Source organism: Mytilus californianus, unplaced genomic scaffold (assembly GCF_021869535.1).
Source record: "Mytilus californianus isolate M0D057914Y unplaced genomic scaffold, xbMytCali1.0.p SCAF_11, whole genome shotgun sequence".
NCBI classification, from domain to species: Eukaryota; Metazoa; Mollusca; class Bivalvia; order Mytilida; family Mytilidae; genus Mytilus; species Mytilus californianus.
Window position 1 is genome coordinate 27,424,545 of NW_026262593.1, and position 23,470 is coordinate 27,448,014.

At 31.9% G+C, this 23,470-nt stretch overlaps 1 protein-coding gene across 1 annotated transcript; it reads right to left on the reverse strand.

Annotated features, from left to right (window-relative positions):
- Positions 1–9,847: 9,847 nt before the first annotated feature.
- On the reverse strand, positions 9,848–20,687 carry LOC127719818 (atrial natriuretic peptide receptor 1-like). The gene is made up of 5 exons (XM_052226126.1): positions 20,259–20,687; positions 18,608–18,769; positions 16,837–16,935; positions 11,562–11,653; positions 9,848–10,932 (listed from the first exon to the last, which is right to left on the reverse strand). Exons 1-5 carry the CDS (start codon positions 20,647–20,649, stop codon positions 10,798–10,800), a joined length of 879 nt encoding a protein of 292 aa, XP_052082086.1. The 5' UTR covers positions 20,650–20,687; the 3' UTR covers positions 9,848–10,797.
- Between the last annotated feature and the right edge of the window lie 2,783 nt (positions 20,688–23,470).

A 23,470-nucleotide genomic window follows, 5' to 3' on the forward strand; every position in this document is an offset into this window, starting at 1 on the left:
TGTGCATCTGAGGGCCTATCTGCATTCATATTCATCAGGAACCATCAAGCTTAAACCTTGAAAGCCAGGAGTGTATACCTAAGTCGCCTTTGAAGGTGTAATACCACCAAATCATAGTACGTCACATCCGGTTGCATACGAAAATAGGTCGAAAAAAAATATTCCCTTGAATTTGACAGTTGTAGGTAATTGATCCTACATTTCATTGCAGTAAAACATTTCTGGGTCATAAACATATATCTTGGGTATTTCAAAGCACTGAGGTTACATGGTTACTAAAGCTTGTACACATGTTAAAAAAGGGGGAAAATTTAATTGGTTAACTTCCAGTGATGGTTATTTTCTTATATGCAATGAAATATTATGTGAAGTTTTTTCTATAGTACTGGACAGGATAAAACTTTACTCATGCCAAGTATTTCTTTATTTGAAACAAAGATAAATTCTGCACAATTTTTTGAAAAGTGCAAATTTAACAAAGACTAATAGGGGAAAATCAATGGTGGTATTACTCCTAATATGGGAAGCTGTACATGCACCTTTGACCTTGTGAGTACTCGCATGTGTTAAAATTTCTTGCTATTTAAGTGAAATATTACAAATAATGAAATATTCTGAGTGGATTGAGTCTCCAAAACACATTTTATGAGAAAATTTCCTTGAAATAGGACTTTACTCTGAATATTAGTTGACAGAACAAGCCATACTTAGAGTTTTGGGGAGCTTTTTCTCCTTATTTCTTATATTCTGCTATACCAGAAAATTTTTCCTAAGAAATACTTTAAAAACTATATAGTTTAAAGTAAATGAAATTATTTTTAAAGCAGTAACAACAAATTATTCACCAAAAGAGAAGATTTTTATGTCACTCTCTGGAACGCGGCGTAAATTTAAATTTTACGTTAGGACTTATTGAAACCTCCTTGGAGACTGTAAACTTTTATACGGATAGTTCATTCAGCTTGAATACTTCAATTAATCATTTATTATAACATTTCTATCATAAATGAGTGAAAGTTACCCCAAAATATTTATTTATTGGCCTAAAAAGTAGAAATTTTGAGGAAATGAGAGGTATAAACGGACCAAAAGAGACCTTATAAGGAAGACAAAGAGGTCCATTAGTAGTATTTATCATCCTAAAGTCATCTTTTGTATCATATTCAACTGTTTTTAGGCAGATGAGATAAATATTTGATCATTTATTGGTCCACACTATATTCTATCATGATGCGGCTTGGTTTGGATTTTTCGAAGAAATTTTGCTCGAAACACTGTAGATGTCGTCTTACATTATACTAGATTTTTCTCAAACTATTGAACTGATTATGACAAAACTTGACAGGAATGCTTGAAATAACCAGTATTACAAAGGGAAAAAGTCACATTAAGTTTATTCAACAAAAAAGTCTTCTTTAGGTGTAATACCACCAAATCATAGTACGTCACATCCGGTTGCATACGAAAATAGGTCGAAAAAAAATATTCCCTTGAATTTGACAGTTGTAGGTAATTGATCCTACATTTCATTGCAGTAAAACATTTCTGGGTCATAAACATATATCTTGGGTATTTCAAAGCACCATTATTTTTTTATTTGGGGTTTCTATAGAATATTTTAGAAACTAGAGGTTACATGGTTACTAAAGCTTGTACACAGGTTAAAAAAGGGGGAAAATTTGATTGGTTAACTTCCAGTGATGGTTATTTTCTTATATGCAATGAAATGTTATGTGAAATTTTTTCTATAGTATTGGACAGGATAAAACTTTACTCATGCCAAGTATTTCTTTATTTGAAACAAAGATAAATTCTGCACAATTTTTTGAAAAGTGCAAATTAAACAAAGACTAATAGGGGAAAATCAATGGTGGTATTACACCTGAACGAGAAAGTCGAAACCTTAGTTTCTTAGTAATTACTTAATTTATCAACGGGGAAATTTCGAAAAATATGTTATAAATCAGGTCAGTACCTACGCAACTACTGAGCTAATGTTCCTCTCGGGAACTAACAGTCTAATTCAGCAATTTATGTTAAAAAGTGATAAATTATGTTGCTCCGCTTCTTCGAAATGTCGCTTCGTAGAAAACACTTATACAATTTCGTTACCTAATTAACCTTTTATTGGATTGTAAAACATTTGACGATGAATGATATATTCATTTTGGTGTGAATGCAGCTGATTATTTGACCTTTGATTCATCATGAATGTTTGAGTTCTAGTTTGTGATTAGGTATTTCCGGTTTACGTGAAATGTCATGTCTAACCGAATATTCTTATTTTCTCAAGTTATGATAATTTATCGCTAGAGTAAGATTGTCGTATTATGATCTTATAAAATTGTCAATTACCCAACAACCCAGTGACACACATAACCAAAGACATCTTACAAATTACAAATTAACGAGAACATTTTATTAAAAGTTTACATTAGTATCAGTGGTGTAAATATCAAACAGATATATATATATATATTGTTCAGAAGGTGTATTTGCGAGAAGGTAAAATTACAAGGTGGAGAAAAGTTTTCTCCATATTGGTATTTTTCGCAAATAACCTCCTCATGAACTATGATTATTTACACCGAATATCAATAGAGTTGATTAATTTAAACATTGACATCTTATTTTATTATTATTTCCTGTATAAGTTACATTTTTGTAAGTATAGACAATGTAATTTTTCATATGAACACCTTTTAAGCCTAAATTTGTGCCACGTTTACTATGAAATTTCATAAAAATCATATTCTGGAATTGAAAGTTCATATGGACTACTTTTGCAAGGTCAAAATATAGAGTTGTGCGGCATATTTTTAACACTTATATGCTATAACTACTTAGTGTTTAAGATTATACTAAATTCTGTACTACCGCTCCCTTTACTCTGACTCTTATGATTAAATTTGACCGCTATCCAACTGTAATTATACTGCTTAACCTCCCAAGCTGTGTCTCTTTGAGATGAAATATCTTTGAAAGAGAAGTTAAACAAAATAAAATATTGAATGTCCCTCTAAAAGATGTGTGGTTTGTGAATCAGCTATAATAAAGGGGAATTAGCTGTCCAATTCATGTTTACCGATTTGACTCAAATTCTTATATCTGATTTAAAACATAATAAAACGTATACCAAAATTACAAAATCTAAAATAAACAATTAACAATGCATTTCGTGTGTATTTGCTAGTCTAGACGCCATCTAGTTAGCCATCGAGATGACCTCCAAAGACTGCCGACGGTCATGTCACCTGATATAAAAATAAGTATAAATACAAAACGATAGCGAACACGTGTAATTGGATTTTCTAGGTCTGTTTGATTTCATGTAATAGGTTTTAAAAATATGTTAATCATCGTTTTTACCTGTATAAGAAAGATTTTTTGTGGTTTGAATCAGTCAACGAAATGGTTCAGCTTTGTTTCACTTTAAATGCTGACATTCTTTTCCTTTTAATAGCGGAACACCCCTAGTACATGCGTTACCAATCTCCAGCTAAGGGGTTAAATTGAAAGTATAACATATTGATGGAAGCAAAAAAAAAACTACATTTAATAAAGCGCTTAAATAAACAAGCGTCGAACTGAAATGTAAAAAAGCATATTTATTTTGGCTGGAAATGTAAAAAGGACATATCATGGTGCATATGGTCAGTTTATGGTGACCTATAATCAGTATTTACCTCTCAGATTTACCTTAAAAAGGAAAATACACTAAAAATCAATCAATGAAAATAAATGTAATTATTCATATACAATCACTTTCAATATATTTTTCAAAGTTTAATTATCAAAATAAAATTGAAAAAAAATTAAATATATGAAACTAAAACAAAATGTAGTCAATAAAATATGTAGATGTATTTTAAAGATAACATCTAAAACTACTATAGTTTGACATTTCATCAAAGGTATAGATTACTGAACTAATTTTACCATAATGTCGTTTTCAGAGAGGCAATGAAGTTAATTTGTTATGGCTCTTATTGTTTAACTGATGAAGAAAAAGAAAAAAAAATGTTCAAGGATCCCATCACTGTTTCAATACAGCTAACGTCCAATATGATATGAAACGACATGTAATGATTTTAATGAACTCTTCCAACTTGTACCTGTGCTAATTCGTCTTGTATGCTCTTCAGTATATTAATGAATGACGTCATATTATCAAACCATACCATACCATCAATGACAGATGCTCTAGTTTCATTGTTGGCGGATATTTGTTGACGCATAATAGTCAGTTCTGTTGCTAGATCTGTATGTATGTAATAACCATGTAATAAGTTCTTTGCTTTATCTGAATATTGCATAGTTCTTAGTAAGTATGTTTCACCCAGTGTTTTCTTTTCTGTATACCATAGTAAATCTTCCAATGGGAAACAACCTACTAGAAATGAAAGTAAATAAGAGTTGGATAAACGTCAATATTACAGCTACACAAATAACTAAAATATTTACATGTCAATATGCAGTCTGCAACAAATAAATAGGTGCCATATGTCAATCTCTGACTCGTCCATGTTTGAAATGTGTGCCATTAACATGATTAACATCAAACATTTTTTTGTGTAAACGTAAACATATGACTGAAATTTAAATATTATTTTACGATAAATTGGTACTAGCCACGTACTAATAACAATTAACTGACGATTTGAATGTCAATTCAAATGTTGTCATTAAGTTATTGTCTAACGATAACATTGTACGATTGAATGATTTTATTGACGAAGCATGATACGATTTAATCGTGCAATTCTGCTGGAAATTCAATCAACAGACAATTCTTTTTTCAGAGATACATTTATTCTTCGAATTCTAGAACTGCAAAATTCAAACGTCAGACTTCATGAACCAATTGCAGGAATGGAAAAATAATTGTCATATTCCTAACTTGATTCAGACATTTTCCGAAAAAAATCGGGTTAAAAATACAATGATTGTTTGAAATACTAGGTAACAATGGAAGAAAACAGAAAACTGGTTAAAGGCGTCTTTCAAATGATGCCATTTAAATATTGTGATCGAATTGTGGAGTTAAGTAATAAAACGAAAATGTATTGTCGAGTTTAAACTCTAAAATAAAAAGTAAACCATATTATAATAGATTACCTCTGGCATAAAATGTACTTCCAAGGGCTCTTTCAATTCCTGCCTCTTCCTTGCTGATCAACAGCATATGATATGCAGTCAAAGACTGCCAAGCTATTGCACTGTTAGACTCTTTGACAGTAGAACCTACCCATCCAATCATAAGTGCATTGTCATTCGAGTAAAATTTTATGACAGCGTTGATCGTTGTATTGAGATGGTCAAGATTGTCTCTATAATTTCGAAGATGGATACGATAAGCATCACGAGACCGAAATTGAGACGGAGAAGAGAGTGTTATCCAGCCGTGCAGGGAATCAAGAGAGGAATCCGTCTTTAATCTATTTGTTTGTAAATCCGTAAGAACTAGCGGACTCCCCCCCGAACTGATATACAAGGCAGTAGTCCCTCTTTCGATTTGTAAAAAGTGAACAAGTAGACCAATCTCGACACTAAAAGATATCTTTTCGCGTATTTTCTTTTCTTGGCTCAATTTTTCTTCATCTTTTGATATTTTGAAGGCATTTTCTATAACCATTGCAATTATTGGGATTATAACCAGCACTATTATTTTTAACATTTGACAATTTTGTCCTCTTTTTGTCGATACATTTGCACTGAAAACACTGAAACGTTCTATTGGAGCTACCAAATTGCTATCAAATGTGTCTTTTGATGTTTCCGTAATGCTTATAGAGCTTTTCCGATACGCCATTGAACCTACAGTATTTTTCACATATAAGGATATATTCATTTATTATTTGTTAAATTTTGTTTACCTAAAAATCCATGCATGAGTATTCATGTCATTTATTCAAAATAAAATAATACGATAAGTTGTGTTTGCTATCTTGGTTTTAATCAGTAGACCTCAGTATCCATTCTACCATTTCTCCTTCTTCCAAGGTGAAACTAAGCTGATTTCAAATCTTCCTATAACATCATAAAATATTTTAATTGATGTAAAAGAACGACAAAGAGAACCAAATGGATATTCATACTCGAAAGTAGAAAAAAAAACAACAAAAAAACTGACACTGTCATGGCAAAAAACGAAAAACGATCTAAAGAAAAATACCAGTATACAAAACACAAGATAGAAAATTGAAGACTGTAGGGAGTTACATGTATGTTTTTTATTAATTAGACAACAGCTAATATTTCATACGTAACTGAACATTATTCTTATATATATTGTCGTAGCTGTTACTTTTATTATGTGTTATATAACTTTCCTTACTTCCAGAACTTGCATTATGGTTTAAATAGAATAAAAATCACACATGCAGGAAGACAATAATACATATATATAAGTGCCAAGACATCTTCGCTCAAAGAAACATCCTTTTGATACTGTTACTTTTCAAATCATAGATTTGAACACTGTGGGACACCACGACGAGAAGGAGAAGAGAAAACTTTTGGATCCAACAGCTCCATACTTTAAAACCTAATGGTCTAAATGAAAAAGACGAGAAAAGATACAGGAAAGATAAAGGATAATTAATAATGAAGCATCGTCGTTTGATGTCCTTGTTGAATTCCTACGAGAAGGTAACACCTCCAGAAACGAAAGCTGATTTTTATCAGCTATAGTTAGGGGAGGGGATAAGGTGTCTGAGCAATGCTTGGCGGTGTTGTCGTAGAAGTATGAAGTGAAAAGTACAGGTTCCAGCCGCGGCAGGGGAGGAAGTAAAGAATCTGATCTACTCTAGCATTGTTCGGTTGATTTTCTAGGCCCTTTATATATATATATATATATATATATAATCAGACGAATTATATATACAGAATGTGGTTTTAGCCTTGTATCACCATCACTGGTGAGTTGTCACTGGTTCAGACGTACTTATAATATAATTATTTCTGTGACTGCATCCTACATTATTTTGTAAGATCCTCTACGATAGATAATTCAGCTGATCTGTAATATTCCATCTTCATGCCTTATATGTCATGTACTGTGTTACGACGCTAGATAAAAACTGACGAGGAAAGGTAACACCCGGCCACCGAAAACTTGATTTTTGTCGAGCCTAGGTGTTCGGGTGGTTCAGCGCGACGGGCATAGTGCAAGGCGATTTGGTGCCACGATATCTTAGTAGAATGAGTTCGAATTCCGGCCAGGGAAGAACAAAAATTTGCTTCCGCAAATTTACAGATCTTACATTGTTGGGCTGTTATCCAGACGAATTATATATATACATATATATAATAAGCAAGTCTAAAAGGGTACAACATCAACAAAAAAAAAATTAGTAAAATCATAAACAAATATTAAATATTTCGGATAACTAATATCCTTCATCAGTTAGATGTCGAATGATTCTTATCTTGACATGTGGTAGTCGAACTGAAATAATAATCTTGAACGTTATACAAATTATCACGAATCAATACTCTGGTAATTTTTTTCAATATTGATGTTTGGGAGGAGGAATACATTCCTTAAAACTGTGAGAGTCCTGTACAGAAGCCTGAGTGATTGTAGGGACTCATTTTATGTTTTTTCATTAATGCCTTTTGGGAAAACTGTCCTTATTTTCTTATCAAAAACTTTCCCGAGAAAGTCTAGTATGTTAGAATTGATTGAACTTGTGTAAACCGGAATAGTTTATGTAAATGATATTCCAGTATAGATCTTTAATTATAAGTTATACAGTTTAATTAATGTTTTACTCTGAATGAGATGTAAAAAGAGGGATGGTTGAGATTTATAAAATTTTCACCTAAGCACATGTTTATGTCAAAAACAATGCCAGCGGTTGTCATTTTCTATATGCAAACGTTTTACATAAGCACAATTTAGATTGAGCTTAAAATCGAAGAATAGGCACATTTATAGTTTACCTTTTTTTCTGTTGACGAACTAAAACCTCTTTGGCTAAGGCGCGTTTTGCAGCATTTGAACCTGTTAATATCCACTATCAATATATAATAAATTTTAATATTTCTAACTGGAATCTATGTTTATCCCACAATTAAAACCGGAAGCATTTCAGCCGTAACATCATTCACTTTAAAATAAATAATCTTGAGAAAATGCTTTTATAAATTTGAAAGGCTCGAAACCGAAAACAAAAAATTCAAAGCAAAGGAAGTTGAAATACTTGAATAATTGAGAAATAATATGACAAAAATGACAATTTCATCTTTGCCGGTTGGGAGTTGACATTTAAAAAAACCTGCTTGAACGGTTCTTTATAACTTTTTGACAAAAAACATGCATTATGCTGATGACCAGTCAATTATGTACAATCGTATATCAGTACAAAGCACAGTTTTCAAACGCAATTCAGACTGAGATAGTTGCATATGCGGGTAAAATAACCTGATCATAAAGAACTCACCTTTATTGTCCCCTTACCAAGTAGTCAAAGTCAGTGTGCGTGTGTTAAACTTTACTAAATGTCATTATATGCTTCCATGGAAACATTTTTTCAAGGAATATTAATATAAACAGACAATTCACAAGTCATATTGAATTAACACTTTGTTTTGTTAACATCTTTCATAGAGAGGTGGACATATTTATTAGCTAGATTTTCGAACAAAGGTTAAAACATTTACATTTCAAATAGTCCCTAAAATCTAAACCCCAATTAATATCAAGAACAGAAATTTATAATTGACGATAAACAGAAGTAGTTGATATATTAGATCTTTTATGAAGTACGCACACCGTTATTAGAGTGTTGGATGGCATGATTGTCCATCAACATGTTAAGTACTTTGAGCTTACTTCCGCAGCTGCAGACATCCCCTCATATTATATTATACTATTGTTTATTATTTTTTGGTTTGAAATTGTATTTTGTGTTATCTACTTATAAAGCTATTGTAGAGTCAAGTGCATGTTATGTACATATTTTATTGTATGTTCTTTATATACCTGTTCTTAGTCCTTTGGTCTAGATTAAAAGTGAAACGTTTTAAATTTGAACGATATTGCATGAAAACACATGTACAGTTCGGTAGAATAAGGGTTAAAGGTGTAATGTCAAGTACACATATATCATTTTGATGTTCGTTTATGCTTAAGGGATAGTTTCTTTGGAATAGAATATAACCGAAGTACAGTCAAACTTGTATAAAATGATTACTCAAGGGAGAAGATAAAAGTAGTATCTTACTACAGGTTGTAATTGAATACATGTTTACAATTCGAGTAATTTGTTCATGACTGTTCTAATGAAGTGAGCTATACAATTTTGGTCGCATGTGTATATCCACCATTTTGAATATTATCAATAAAAAAATGCATAATGAAATAAAATAGGATTTCCTTGCTTGTATTTATTTATTCTTTCCTATTTATTCACAAAAACAAAGTCCATTCTCATCTCAGATTCAACATCTTCATAAATAAATAAAACTATGTTATGTTAAATCATGTAACTATATCACTTAGCCGACAATATTGGTAATATTTGACTGCTTGTTCCTCATTGCCCGGACTCATTGTTTTCCCAGCCATGCAACTTTGTTGAACCACTAAGTTCATTGAAATTATTTTTGGTATTTTTTCCTTTAATGCATTTCATAAATTACCATTATTTGCCATTTGATATCAACAGTTCCGTTTAGAAGCAATGTTTCAATTTCGATTTTGATTAAAAACATTTGAACCGACAAAATAATTAGTAACAGACGACCTTTAGCTTAGGTATTGCCGTCCTGGTGGTTGAAGTTTGTGAACTACATTGTATGAATAATTAAATCTACGTATAAATGTCAAACACAATGCATTGAATGTTATATGCACATTGTATACAAAACATAGTAAAGACATGCGGGGCGAAGTAGTGAATAATGTTTTAAACTTCTTGATTGACAATAATTTTGTTTGTTATGGCAAGATTTTTTATTGTCAAATTATCGAAGTCCAGTGGGGACTATGTCTGGTAATTGGGAATTGGGATATTTGTAAATGGATATACTACCTATGAGTATCAATGTATTTGTTTATTTATTTTTATAGCATCAGCGCAGTAGATTATATTCCAAAAGTTTATTTTGTAATGAGTTTTGAAAAAAACAGCCGTGCAAGCGACATTAATACATATAAGGCAAAAGAATTATCTTATCATTGTGTATCCCGTTTTATATTGCCGCACTATATATTCAGGTTATGTCGAAGTGATTCATTGCCTTCTGATCGTTAATTTTTTATCTGTCTTTTCACGACATGTTATATAATATGTATGTTGTCGAAACCTTCATGAACGTTACATGTATGATAAGAAAGGTTTGATTCCTTCGACAGTTATCAATACCAGTACCTCCAGTTTAATTGTTAACAGTCCATTCTTTTGGGACTTTTCAGGCTGAAGATTCGTTAGCCAAAACAAATCGAAAACTCGATTCTTTAGTCTTTGGTATATACAAGAATGTATCATCATAAAGCTATAGATCTGCAGGAATTAAAACTATTTCTGGAAAGGAAAAATGATCATGACCATTAAGCTCAATCGCTTTAATTCCACAAAAAACTTTGAATAACAGGAACAAAACGCAAACTATCCCCATGTACCACACATCAGTTCTGCCACCATAGCGGACAACTGATTGGTTTCAGAACAATGGTAGGACCAACATAGTGGCGATGACCTTAAAAGTAATTCATGATTAAATGATCACCTTTCATTTCAAAAAGATATATAAAATCAACAGACTGTTTAATTTGAGAGGCATGAAGTTTCAGGATAGAGTTAGAATTGTTGAATTTCTTTTATCATGTTTTTCGGTGATAAATATATGTGGAACTGTGTAACGGGAACAGTTGTGACTCTCCTGATGTCCCAACAACCAATATGTCAACATTACTCCTTTTCCCTAAAAAATATCAATGAAATAGGTTACCTTTGTTACCAGTGTCATCTCATTGTAGGTTACAGCTAGCAAAAATGTTAATATTCTCCAATATCATTACTTTTTTATTGTTAAGTAACGATATAGAGATATCAGTGTCAGTAGCAATAGAACGGATGAAAGCAGAGACCAAAAATGATCTATTTTGGTCCAACCGCTTTAGTTGAATAGAATGTATGTGAAAGGAACTAAATCCACTTCTTTGAGCTTTAGTAGATAGTTTTCTCATTGGCAATTATACTACATCTCCTTGTTTCTATATAAACACTAGTGATGGGTTTTGATAAATACTTTTTGATTTTCTTTTCTTACTAAAATGCAGGGCATTTTTTAGTATTGTTTGCTTTTCTCAACATTTAGTTTTTTTTTAGATTCTCTCATTAATTTTTAATTTTCATCTAAACATTTATAATAAGCTGAATAAAGGTAATATAAATTATTATTAGTAAGACATATTGGAAAGTATTGTGGAGTTTTCGCCATCCAATCGACTTATAAAGAAATGAAAACATCTTGCAAAGAATTGAAACTAATGGAAATAATTGTATCTGGAATATCTACATTTATAGAAATGATTTATTATGCCGTCTTACCTTAATTATTGTCTCACCTCGTAGTTCCACCAAAAAACCTGGGTGTTGTTCAAGAGCAAGTTTCGTAGATGGCGAAATATGAATCATGCTCGCTATTAAATGAAACCAAAATTAATTAATCGTCTTATATATAAACAATACACTTTTCGTTACCTTTATGTCCCAAGACAAAGATTTAATGCATCATGCACAATAGCCAAGAAGTAGACTCAAACATGCACTTTGAATTTCAACAATTAAAAACATGAATGGTAATGAAGAAAAAATATACCCAGAATATAATTGTAAAAACTAGGAAAGGAAATTGTGAAGGCTTTTCGTTTTTTTTTAAATGTATTTGACAAATCAGTCTTATGTAATGTTTTGTTTTAGTATATCTTTAATTTATAAATGTAGGAAAGTATAAAAAAACACATTCAATCCTGCTATGAAATCAAGTTTCTGCTCCGAGTAAGACACCACGCCAGTGGTTTTTTCTCATTATAGCTGAAGGATTATATTTGTCTAATTAATTTGGCGTGGATTTTTTGTACATGAAAAAAGTTAATATTTACATTGAATTTAAAAAAAAAACAAATTTCTTTGACAATTAGGGACAAGATCTCCTATGGTAATTAAATTGTTTCGAAGCCTTGACCGCGGTTTAGTGTTTCTTAATTTTAGACGATGCTGTTTGACCCCTGGGAGCAGGATACCAAATGATGACAAAAAGTATTTGAACTTTATTCTTCGACGGATATTCATATTAAATCAATTTTAGGCTCAAAATATAGTTAATTGCATCAGACGAACACATGAGCAATCGAAAACAATCGCTGTAAATTCCTTTGTTCACTCAGGACAGTGATACTTCGGTAATATAACTTTTTAAATGAAATGTATTATAGTATTTGTTGTAGATTTGCACAGCGCGTTTATCAGGGATAAACATCACCATGTTCACTCGAGAAAACAAATCAAAATAAAATATAAAATGTGAGATCGTTGAATTTTCGTTTGAACTGTTTCAAATTTGCATGTTGGGACCTTTTAAACTCGACAATACGGTATAGATTATTCTCATTGTTAAAGGCCGTATGGTGGCCTATAATTAATAACTACTACTTCATTAATACTTCGGTGGATGGTTTCTTCAGTGGCAATCATACCACATCTCCTAATTTGTATATTAAACAATTTCAGCAATTAAAAACATGAATGGTATGGAAAAAAAAGAAAAAAGAAACAGAATAGAATTTTATAAACCATGTAGGGACATTGTGAAGGCTTTTTGTAAAGTAAAATGTATTTGAAATGGAAATAGCAAAATTTAAAGTCCAAACACTTCAAACGAATGGAAAACAACTGTCATATTCCTGACTGGGTACAGGCATTTTATGTATTCTGTTCATATATACCCTTAATCAATAAATTTAGCAAAAGCGTTAAAAAAATTGAACCCTTCTACAAAATCAATTTCCTGGTCCGAGAAAAGCCTTGGCTACAGGGCACATAATGTGTGAGAGGATCAGTCAGCAGCAGTATCGTTCCAGTGGTTTACACCTTTTTTCCGCGTTTGGCAATTGAAATTCATTATTTTTGTTAATATTATGAACTAAAATCCCTTTAAAAATAATATTGTCCCTTTTCATAAACATATAATCAAAAACTACAGCAGCAAAATAGTTTCCTAACGAATGGATTTGTAGACGTTACATATTTATAAATGAAACAATTCTTTTTATTTAAAATTATTCCTGATTTTAACATGACCCTAATAACACGAAAGGTTCAACCAGTGGCCCGAAAAATAAACTGTTATTATTTATTTATGTATTTCTCTGTCCTGAGTATTCTTGCGTTTATTTGTACTGTAGTCTTGTCACGTAATGTTGTTATTTTAGCGGTATTTCTAACATTGCCATATAAGCGGGAGGTTTGTCTAGCCATAAAACCAGGTTCAACCCACCATTTTTCTTAAAATATCCTGTACCAAGTCCGGAATATGGCAGTTGTTATCAAATAGTTTGTTTTTATTTATGTTGGCGTTTGTTTTGTAGCAGTTCAGTGTTTATGATGTTCCGTTGTTTTCCTTTTATAGTTGATGTGTTTCCCTCAGTTTTGGTTTGTGACCAGGATTTGTTTTTCGCTTAATCGATTTATGACTATTGAAAAGCGGCATACTACTGTTGCCTTTATTTACTCGTTCGGAGCATTTGAATTGTTCTATTTATTTTTTGAATGGAACTAGTCATATTTTGAATCGTTAGTTCCTGTGAAGAATATGTGTATATGTTGTCTTCTTTCTTTTGTGCATTGGCTTATATTCATCCGGACTTAACCATCATGAATGCAAACAATATCCCATATACAAAAATGAATTATAAACTAGCTTTTCATGTATTTGTTTTTCAAACTGGAAACTTAATCTGTGTTGATTTAAAGACGCTGTCTTACTTTGATGTTGTGAAACATTTTGGTAAAAAATAGTATATTAATATATTTTCAAAGGTCGGATGATTTAGTTTATTAAACGCAATTTATTTTGTATACAACGAGTACATTCCGGTGTATATAATCGTAAATTATCTTTATTAATACATTAAATTTTTCTATGTAATACGACATAACAATTACATGTATACATTGATGTCACAGGATTAAGATTGGCTTAATCTATTCTTATCTCTTTGCAATAAACATATTGTTCAGATCTTTGATATATGAATATATATAAATATATGTTTTTGAACACGCTGTGGTTTGAAAACAGGGATTATGGTGTATTATTTCAGGATGTAAAATCCCTATACGTACTTGGGAAAACCGTAAGCAAAAGATGAGATCTTGTATTGGTGGATCTCATCTCAAAGTGGCTAGGACGCATTCAACATGGACACCCATTTTCTCAATTCATTCTTATCTCTATTTTAGTTACGTTTTGTTGTGAGATGAATGTCTCACTAACGTTAACTCCCAATATCCCTTATCAGTAGTGACGCTCCTTCATGCTTAACTGATCTGGAATAATTGGTTTCTTGGAGCTCTGATAAGGTCTCATTTTGGTACAACGATCTTTAAAAAAAATCCTTAACAGGGTGTATTCCTGACACAAAAACCTCTCCGACAGAGATATGAGGAAAACCCACTGTATATGACAGGTGTTTGCGGTATTATACTTTTATATACCAGTACAGTCGTCTGATTTGTAATATTACTTATTGTGTCTTACTCTTTGTAGTCCAAATTATTATAAAATTGCTTTTCAATACCATCATTGTCATGAAAATTGTTTGGACTGGTATTGTGAAAATAATTGTATAAAGTTCGAGATTGCATTTTCGTTATGTAAGTACGTCACTGTTTTCGATGTCCTGTGGTGTCTGTCGTTGATGGGAGATGTTGTTTTTCTGAAGTTTGCTTTTTGTGTCGACTATTATATTATTTGTATGTGCGTTTCTGTGTGATGAGTGTTTTTATTTTGTGTTTTTGTGCTGTATTTCTGTCACGTAGTGTTGTCATTTTAGCGATAATTTTTAACATTGTCAAAAAGCGGGAGGTTTGGCTAGCCATAAAACCAGGTTCAACCCAACATGTTTTCTTTAAATGTCCTGTACCAAGTCATGAACATGGCAGTTGTAATCCAATTCTTCGTTCCTATGTATGTTGGCTTTATTTTTGTTGCACTTCAGTGTTCCTGTTGTTCCTTTGTTTTCCTCTTATAGTTGATGGGTTTCCCTCGGTTTTAGTTTGTAACCCGGATTTGTTTTCTCTCAATCGATTTATGACTTTTGAACACCGGTATACTACTTTTGCCTTTATTTATTTCCGATTATGCCATTTTCACTGATTGTGAATACCCACGACGGGACGCTTACCCTGCCGATGCACTCCGTCGCGGTCCTTTTGGAGTTCGTGCCATTCTCTCAGTATGTGTTTGTTACCCTGTATAAATATGAAAATAAGGAGATGTGGAATGATTGCCAATGAGACAACTATCCACTAGAATTCAAATGAAGTAAATATAAGCAGTAATAGGCCACTGCACGGCCTTCAACAAAGAAAAAAATCAAACCGTATAGTCGGCTATAAAAGGCCCTGATATGAAAAATTTTAAACAAATTAAAGAGCAAACTGAGGTCCTAGTTTATAACAAAACACTTTACGAACAACAAATATGACAGCAACAAACGACAACTACTGAATTACAGACTCTTGACGTTGGACAGGCACATAACAAATGTGGCGGGGTTAAATTTAATATGTTTGTAAGCGCTCAACCACTCGCCTCCCCCTATTGTTTGTCTTATCCTAATATTATCGATTTATGAAATATGAACATCGGTAAACTATTGCCGCCTTTATTCGAAGAAGCACTTATAACTAGATCCATTATCGATTTTATAGGTATATATAAATATTTATATAATAATATATTAAATTTATCGAAGTTGTACATATATCGATACAAGTTTGTTATGTTTTAAGGTACGTAAGGTACGTTTGCTTATGGTATTTATATATGAGACTGTTTGATTGGACAATTAAATTAATACGGATAGAAGTTCATGCACGGCTGGTTTGTTTGTAATTTAAGTCATTCGAGTCAAGTGAGCTAGAGGCTTTTTTCTAAGTAAATAAATATAAAAAATATCTATTTGCAGGTTGATTGTCCAAGATGGGTCGAAAATATTGAAGTGCTACTCCGAGACAGACAATTTTCATTGGGAATTTTGTATTATATAATTCATATTGATAAATATTTTATGTTCAATTGAACTTACGAAATAGAAGATAATCCAATAACTGAAATTTACAAATTTTTTCAACGAGTGACAAAACAATACGATACTTCACGAATGAGCGTAGCGCATGAGTTAATTCTTAGTGTTGTTCGGTCACGAGTTGATAATTTCCAATATTCTTGAATTAGTTATTCTTTTTATAATAATGAACATGACATTTTTAAAAATACAGTAAAAAGAAAAAGGACAATATCTTTTGATAGGCATTCTCATTTCGTTTTGATGTAATGTATTAACCCATTATTGTATGAGGATTGAAATTAGCGGATTTTGTTCACATGTGAAATCAATGGATTTTATTTTACTGCGAAATCACGCTATTCCATTGCAATCAAAGGAATAATACTAATTATCAAATAGCTTGGAAGCGACGAATAATCACAAGAATATAATTTTGTCAAACGAGTTTATATCAAATTATTATAGGACTAATGACAAGTGGTAGGCTATTGTTCGTTGTTCCGTAAACTGGTTAAAATGTTATAACTTACGTTGACTTGTTGATTCCATCCGAGATGCAACGTTAACTGTATTGCCAAACAAACAATATCGAGGCATTTTTGTTCCTACAACACCAGCAACGACAGAACCTTCGAAAAGAAAGCATTAACAAATCAAAACTTCAACTTGGAGAATTGAGGTTATATAATTTACCTTGATAATTGTCTAATTGATAATTATTTATCATATGTGTTTCGGGACACTTTTGAATAAAAACAACTTACAACACATGGGACTGAGACATATCCCTTAAGACCATCTAAGGATACGTCTTAATTCTATCATATACATTCGAAAACCAGGACGTTTAAGTATTTCTTTACTACACTTTGTAAAGCAAGTGTTAAGTAACGCAAGTGTCAGTCTTAACCTAAATGTAAAACGATCGTATGCCCTAATTATGTAATGATGAATACCTTCCAGGAAACTTCGAGTTTAAAGCAGTAAATCAAAAACTAATACGTTCGATATAGCTAGCAGCTTTATTTGTAACATAGTTAAACCAATGCTTTTCTTAAACAATTCTGAATCGAAAATTAAACAAAAATCTTTTTAAAAATTTGAATATATGTGTGCATTAAAAAGTCCATTAAAAAAGGCATGAGCTACGGTTTCGACAAAAATTTACCATACGATTCTTTTATTTCAAGTATTGACAAAAGCGTAAGTTTGAAATAATATTTCGTTATAAGCAGTCAGTTTGACCAATATTTGTCAAAATGGCCCAAGAACATCGCTGATGAAGTACTGCCTTGCAAGTCAATAATTCAACCTCATTTGAATCCGTATGTATGTGACCTTCAATTTAACCCCTTAGCCGGAGATTGTTACGCATGTACTAGGCGTGTTCACCTATGTAAAGGAAAATAATGTCAACATTAAAAGTGAAACAAAGGTGAACAATTTTGTTGACTGATTCATTCCACAAACAAAATCATTATTATACAGGTAAAAACATTAATAAACATATAACATGGAATTAAACAGACATAGAAAATACAATTGCACGTGCTCGCTATCTTTTTATATTCATGCTTATATATCGGTTTATATGACCGTCTGCAGTCTTAGGAGGTCATCTCGATGGTAAATTAGATGGCGTGTAGACTAACTCACGAAATGCTAATACATATTAGTCTATGCTTTGTCAATTGCTTATATCATACTTTTTGAAAATTGGAGATTCGTTTTAGCATGTTATAAATCAGATATGTGTGTTTGAGTTAAATCGACGAATAAGAATTCGACAGCTTATGCCCTTTTAACATCATTTTGGTATAGATTATGTTTTATATGTATATATACGCATGTTTGAAACCATTGAAAGGACCGTGTTCGGTAACTGAATGTTAATGCAAGTATAATAGCGAGAGACATTGTCCTGATTAATAGTTTGAAATTTATAGGAGCATGCATTGATTTAGATTGCTACTTCACTCTGAATTAAAAATGCATATAACGTTATTCTCTAAGATATTTTTTTATCACAGTTTCTACGAATTGAATTGGAATTTATGGCTGTGTGCGTTCCTGATGAAAGTAAATCCGTTAAAGTGCTTCGAATGCATAACATTTATGAAAGGTTATCTTAATTTTTTTCTCGGTAGAAAACTGGTAAAAGTCTCTTCGCATTTCAATAATAAATTGTACAATATTGTCAAACATAACTGATCGGTAGACAATTTGTTATATGATTTTATTGTGATCTTTCTTCTCTTAAGTGTTTTTCTTTTAATCATTAATTCAACTTAATTGCAATACCTGTATTTATTCCAATCCTTATTTGCCATTTCTCCCCTGGTATATGAGGTATTACCGATTGACCAACTATTTCCAATATGTCTAATGACATCAAAGCTATTTCCGATGCATGTTGGTCATTATTCCTTACTGGCAGACCGGAAACCATCATGTAGGCATCACCTTAAGTAAATATTTATATTTTCAGGAAATAAGATTTAAATCAACAAACATTAGAATCGAGACAGGTTGAAGGACAAATATCGCAAATAAGACGCAATTATTGTAGTTTCGATATAGACGTTTTATTATCAATATCAGTTACCAGATAACATTTCATATCATCTAATATTCTGGAGAGCCCGAAAATTAAACAACAAAATATGGATTTAAAGTTCATAAACCCTGAATTATGGGGTCATAACGATCGCTCTAAGCTAACAATTGATAATATTCTATTTTCTTACTGAAAGACATGACAAGTCATGTATGTTCTATGTATTAGGGCACATGTTCGTTCAATCATCACACAATGACATTTAATTATTCATGTTATATTACTGAACATACAGTTAATATTTAACGCTTACGCTTATTTATGGAAACCCCTTTCTAAGAACCTTTGGACCTGATTTGAAATGGTCTTAAATCTTTTTGTCCTTTGTAAATGCTCTATCTGGATTTATTGAACGCACTTTGACCATTAATAGATTACAAATTTACAAACTATTAAGCATTTCAGTTTACAAAGGATTAAAGGGCTCTTCAGAAAATGATGCAACCTTAATAGGTTTAGCAGCTACAAACATGTCTTGCTATGGTGTTGTTGAGTATTGTTTTACTATAAGTGTTGTCTATTGTACTTGAAAAAGGGGGTGATGTGCTTCTCCTGCACTGATGTGTATTGTTCATTTTGATAATATGTGTTTTTATTATAGTGATCGAAGTTCAAAGAATGAGGGTATATTCGTCATAAAACAAGTTAAACCCCGCCCCATATTCATGAAAGAAATCTGTCGATTACATTAGTCGCCTTATAAAATGTTTTTCCTGTATTTTGGTGTTATTGTATTTTTTCAAATGTGCTTTTATGAATGTCATGTTATTTGGTTGATCGTAATTAAAAACAAAAATGTAGAGATATCATAAAAAAAACCGGCCATATCACGTTCCTGTCATATTTCAAAATATTCATTTGTAGTTGTTTTTTATATTTTATAATTTGGCATTTACAATCTTCTTTTTGGCATTTAGAGAACGTAGTGTTGATTGCAGATATTTGTTTTGATAATTTTTGTTAAGTTTATTCAAAACGTTTTAGACTCGGACAGATTTCACATATCGTATAGGCATTTGACTATTATTGAAGATTGTTGGTCTGTCAAATTCAAATTGAATGGCAGCATTTTAGTACAAGTGATTTTTATCTACGTAGAAATTACTGTAAATGAAGAAAAAAATAAAACTGCATATCACCTAAATTTCAGAACCGAACTCACAATCTACGAAGGTTAAAGTATGTAGAATAATTTTTGTATAGGCTCTTCTGAGTACAATTATAAACCTTGTAATAGTAAAGCTATATCATCTTTTAGTTCGTTTATGAATTTATTTACAAATAAAAGTAAAAAGAACAAATAGACATGATTTTGTATACTATAAATATACTCACCTATTGTCTCTACTTTATATACATCAAACATTTCTATTCGTTCATCTATCATACTATACAAGGCATTCAACATATAAATGACTTGCATTGGTGAACTTTTAGAGCAGATAGTCGTAAATCCAACTATATCGGAAAAGTATATCGTTACTGATTCAAAATATTCTGGTTCTATAGGCTTATTTTTCATCATTCGCTTGGCTATTGAAACAGGCAGCATTTGGTATAGTAATTGTTCTGATCTTTTTCGCTCTTGTTCTAAATCATATGTCTTATTCTTCAATGAGTTCGCAAATAATTGTAACTTTTTGTTAAGACGGTACACAAGCACAACTATCACGGGGAACATTACTACTGCCCCAACCACTATACATATACTTATTCTCACATCCATCTCATGTTTACTCAAATTGTTGTTTAGAGACACGACAATTTCCTACAGATAAAAAGTAAAAGAGCAATAAGGATGAACAAGAAATGGTAAATTGGAAAAAATATCAACAAAAAAAAACCCCAAACTACCATGTAAATTCAAAAACGGAGAAGTCCATAAAACCTGACAAAATAAAAACGCTCGACCATATCAACCAACGGAATGCATGGAAAATAACTGTCATATTCCTGATTTGATTCTGGCGTTTTTCGAGGAAGATGTTGGGTTAAACTTGGTTTTATAGCTAGTGCAACCTCCCACTTGTATAACAGTTGTTCATAGTTCCGTTATGTTGAAAACAACTGAGTAATCAACCCAAACAGACGTAATTGGTTAACGTGACAATGATTGTGGTCCAGCAGTCAAAACTGGATGAACAAACATTACAACTGACTTACAAAAAGTAAACAAACATACAAATAAATCTCATAAAGACGCCAACATAAAACACTCCAGTTTTTGTACTTGATAGTACATATAGTAAAGTAAAACATAATGACATATACTTTACCGATAAAGTAAACATTAAGTAAAATATCAATGCAAGTGTATACAAACTGAAAACATTTTATCCTTTGTTATCCATTCGTTTGATGTGTTTGTTTTTTTATTTTACCATTTGATTGGGGACTTTCCTTTTTGAATTTTCCTCGGAGCTCAGTATTTTTGTGATTTTACTTTTTATAGAAATCTCATGCGTCCGAATCCGAAGAGTACAAAGACCAATAGAGGGGTAATTGTAAAGTGAATAAATTGATACACAATTCCAGCACCTATAATCATTAAGAAAACACATTTAATGTTTACAAAGGCGTAAGGATTAGAAGTTTAACTATTCACTGAGGGTCACCATAGGATGCAACGAATTTATTTTATTTGGACACATTTTCATTTCAACTATTATTGGGAAAAGTCATTTTGCAACTATGTAAATTACAGTCTTGCAGACGAAAATATTTGTTCTGACGGTACCGATGTGACGGAATGGCTAAGCAATGTTTAGTTTAATGTGTTAGCCTAAGTATAGCCCACGTAATTTTGGAGGCATTTTAGATGACAATTTAGCACAAATGTATGATTAATCAGTGATGCCTATTCAATTTTCTGAAAGAGGTTCTCAAGAAGATCATTTTTATATAAAGTAGACAGCAATATTCTAACAGGACACTGATTAGTCGAGTATCGTTTTGGTATTCGATACTCGGTATTACCGAGCGATATTCGAATACTCGAGTACTCGTTGACATCCTTAATAATTAGACATCGAAATCGTCTCTCTTGACATAGACCCTGGTACTGAGATGACCACTGTAGCTATTGCAATTCGAAGTATATGTTATAAAAAAAAAGAAGCGGAGTAAACTGTATCTGTACTGTCATTAATCTCTAATTTAGTAAGAAATATAAATGGGACCCAATCTGAATTCCAATAGGAATGCCGAAAACCTGGAAAATTCTACCTCCAAATTCAATAAATATGCTGTCAATGAAAAACGAGCACATTCGAAGGTTTTGATATAATTCATTTCAGAGGATGACCGGTATTTTAGTTTCCAGAAGTTCTTTTAATTTCTTAAGAAACCACATATGGTTAATGCCACTCCCCGAGTAAACAGTTTTACAGTATTTCTGTAATCCCTCTACCACTGCGGCCAAATGTTGTTCAATCTAACAGACAACTCCTTAGTAGAACATGAAGATGAGTCGACAATGAACCACTGTTTGTACAGAGTTTGGTGAAGTTTAGATATCGATAACAAACAAGGTAAGTCCGAAGATGTGTTGCTAAATGGAATATTAATTGAGGACAATAAGGACTTGTGATTTGCTCACTCAGTAAAAATGTTACAATCGGGAATGCGACATAATTGCTTATTTTACAGATCTGCTGAATATTCTGGTGTATGAAGAATGAAAACTGCAAACACTTGTTGCTTGTTAGTTGAGACATAAACACATCGTACCTGTCATATAATTTGTGTTGTTGCCCGTGAAACTTATGTAGTGTCGACTTCAGTTGTTCGTCCTGATAACCCTGTCGGAGCAGTTTTAGTGTAAGGAGCATACCCCTATTGATATAGTTCAATTAATATGAACATGCGATAGCGTAACCTTGTTTTTGAGACGTGTAACGCCATACGACGGGGCAGAGGGTATGTTACGGAGATACGGAAAGTTGAAAATCACGTTTTTAAAAGATTCTAGTTTGAAGTCGCCCATCCGTTTTACTATCGAGGAAAAAATCAAGATAGATAGCAGACCTTCATGGCCATAGAGTTGTCACCTCATTTTCGACTTTAATGAGTTTGAATGTTCCTTCGGTATCTTTCGCCTCTCTTTAAAAATACCATACAAAAAGAGACTAGGAATCAAAGGTTTCAAAAAGATATTTTGTTAAACAATAATTATACCAATAATGTTATTGCATATAATTAGTCAAAAACATTTCATAGAGTAATTAAGTAGCAAATCGAAAGAATTAATGAGGACCTCTGAACATACCATCAGACAAATAGTTTTGATTTTCTTCAATACCGGCTGATCAAAATGTCGTTATTCGTGTTCATGACTTTATAAAATCCCGAAAAATACGATAAATACGAAAAATTATGTATTCGAATCGATTTTATAGATTATTGACCTACATTTGTTATGTGTATGTAGGCGAACCATGACAAAGAATTAACAGACTAATGAATGATCAGTAGTCTAATGTTAATGATCCTGATATCAACAAATTTCTCTATGAACACTATAACCAGCCTGACAATTCCTCTTACCT

Excerpts from the sequence above, each read along its gene's own strand:
- LOC127719818 (XM_052226126.1), bottom strand. The coding sequence starts at position 20,649 with ATGGATGTGAGAATAAGTATATGTATAGTGGTTGGGGCAGTAGTAATG. Across the intron at positions 11,654-16,836 it reads GATGGAATCAACAAGTCAAC|CGAGCATGATTCATATTTCG; the intron begins GTAAGTTATAAC and ends TTCATTTAATAG. Across the intron at positions 10,933-11,561 it reads GAGGTGAGACAATAATTAAG|GGAAAAGGAGTAATGTTGAC; the intron begins GTAAGACGGCAT and ends GATATTTTTTAG.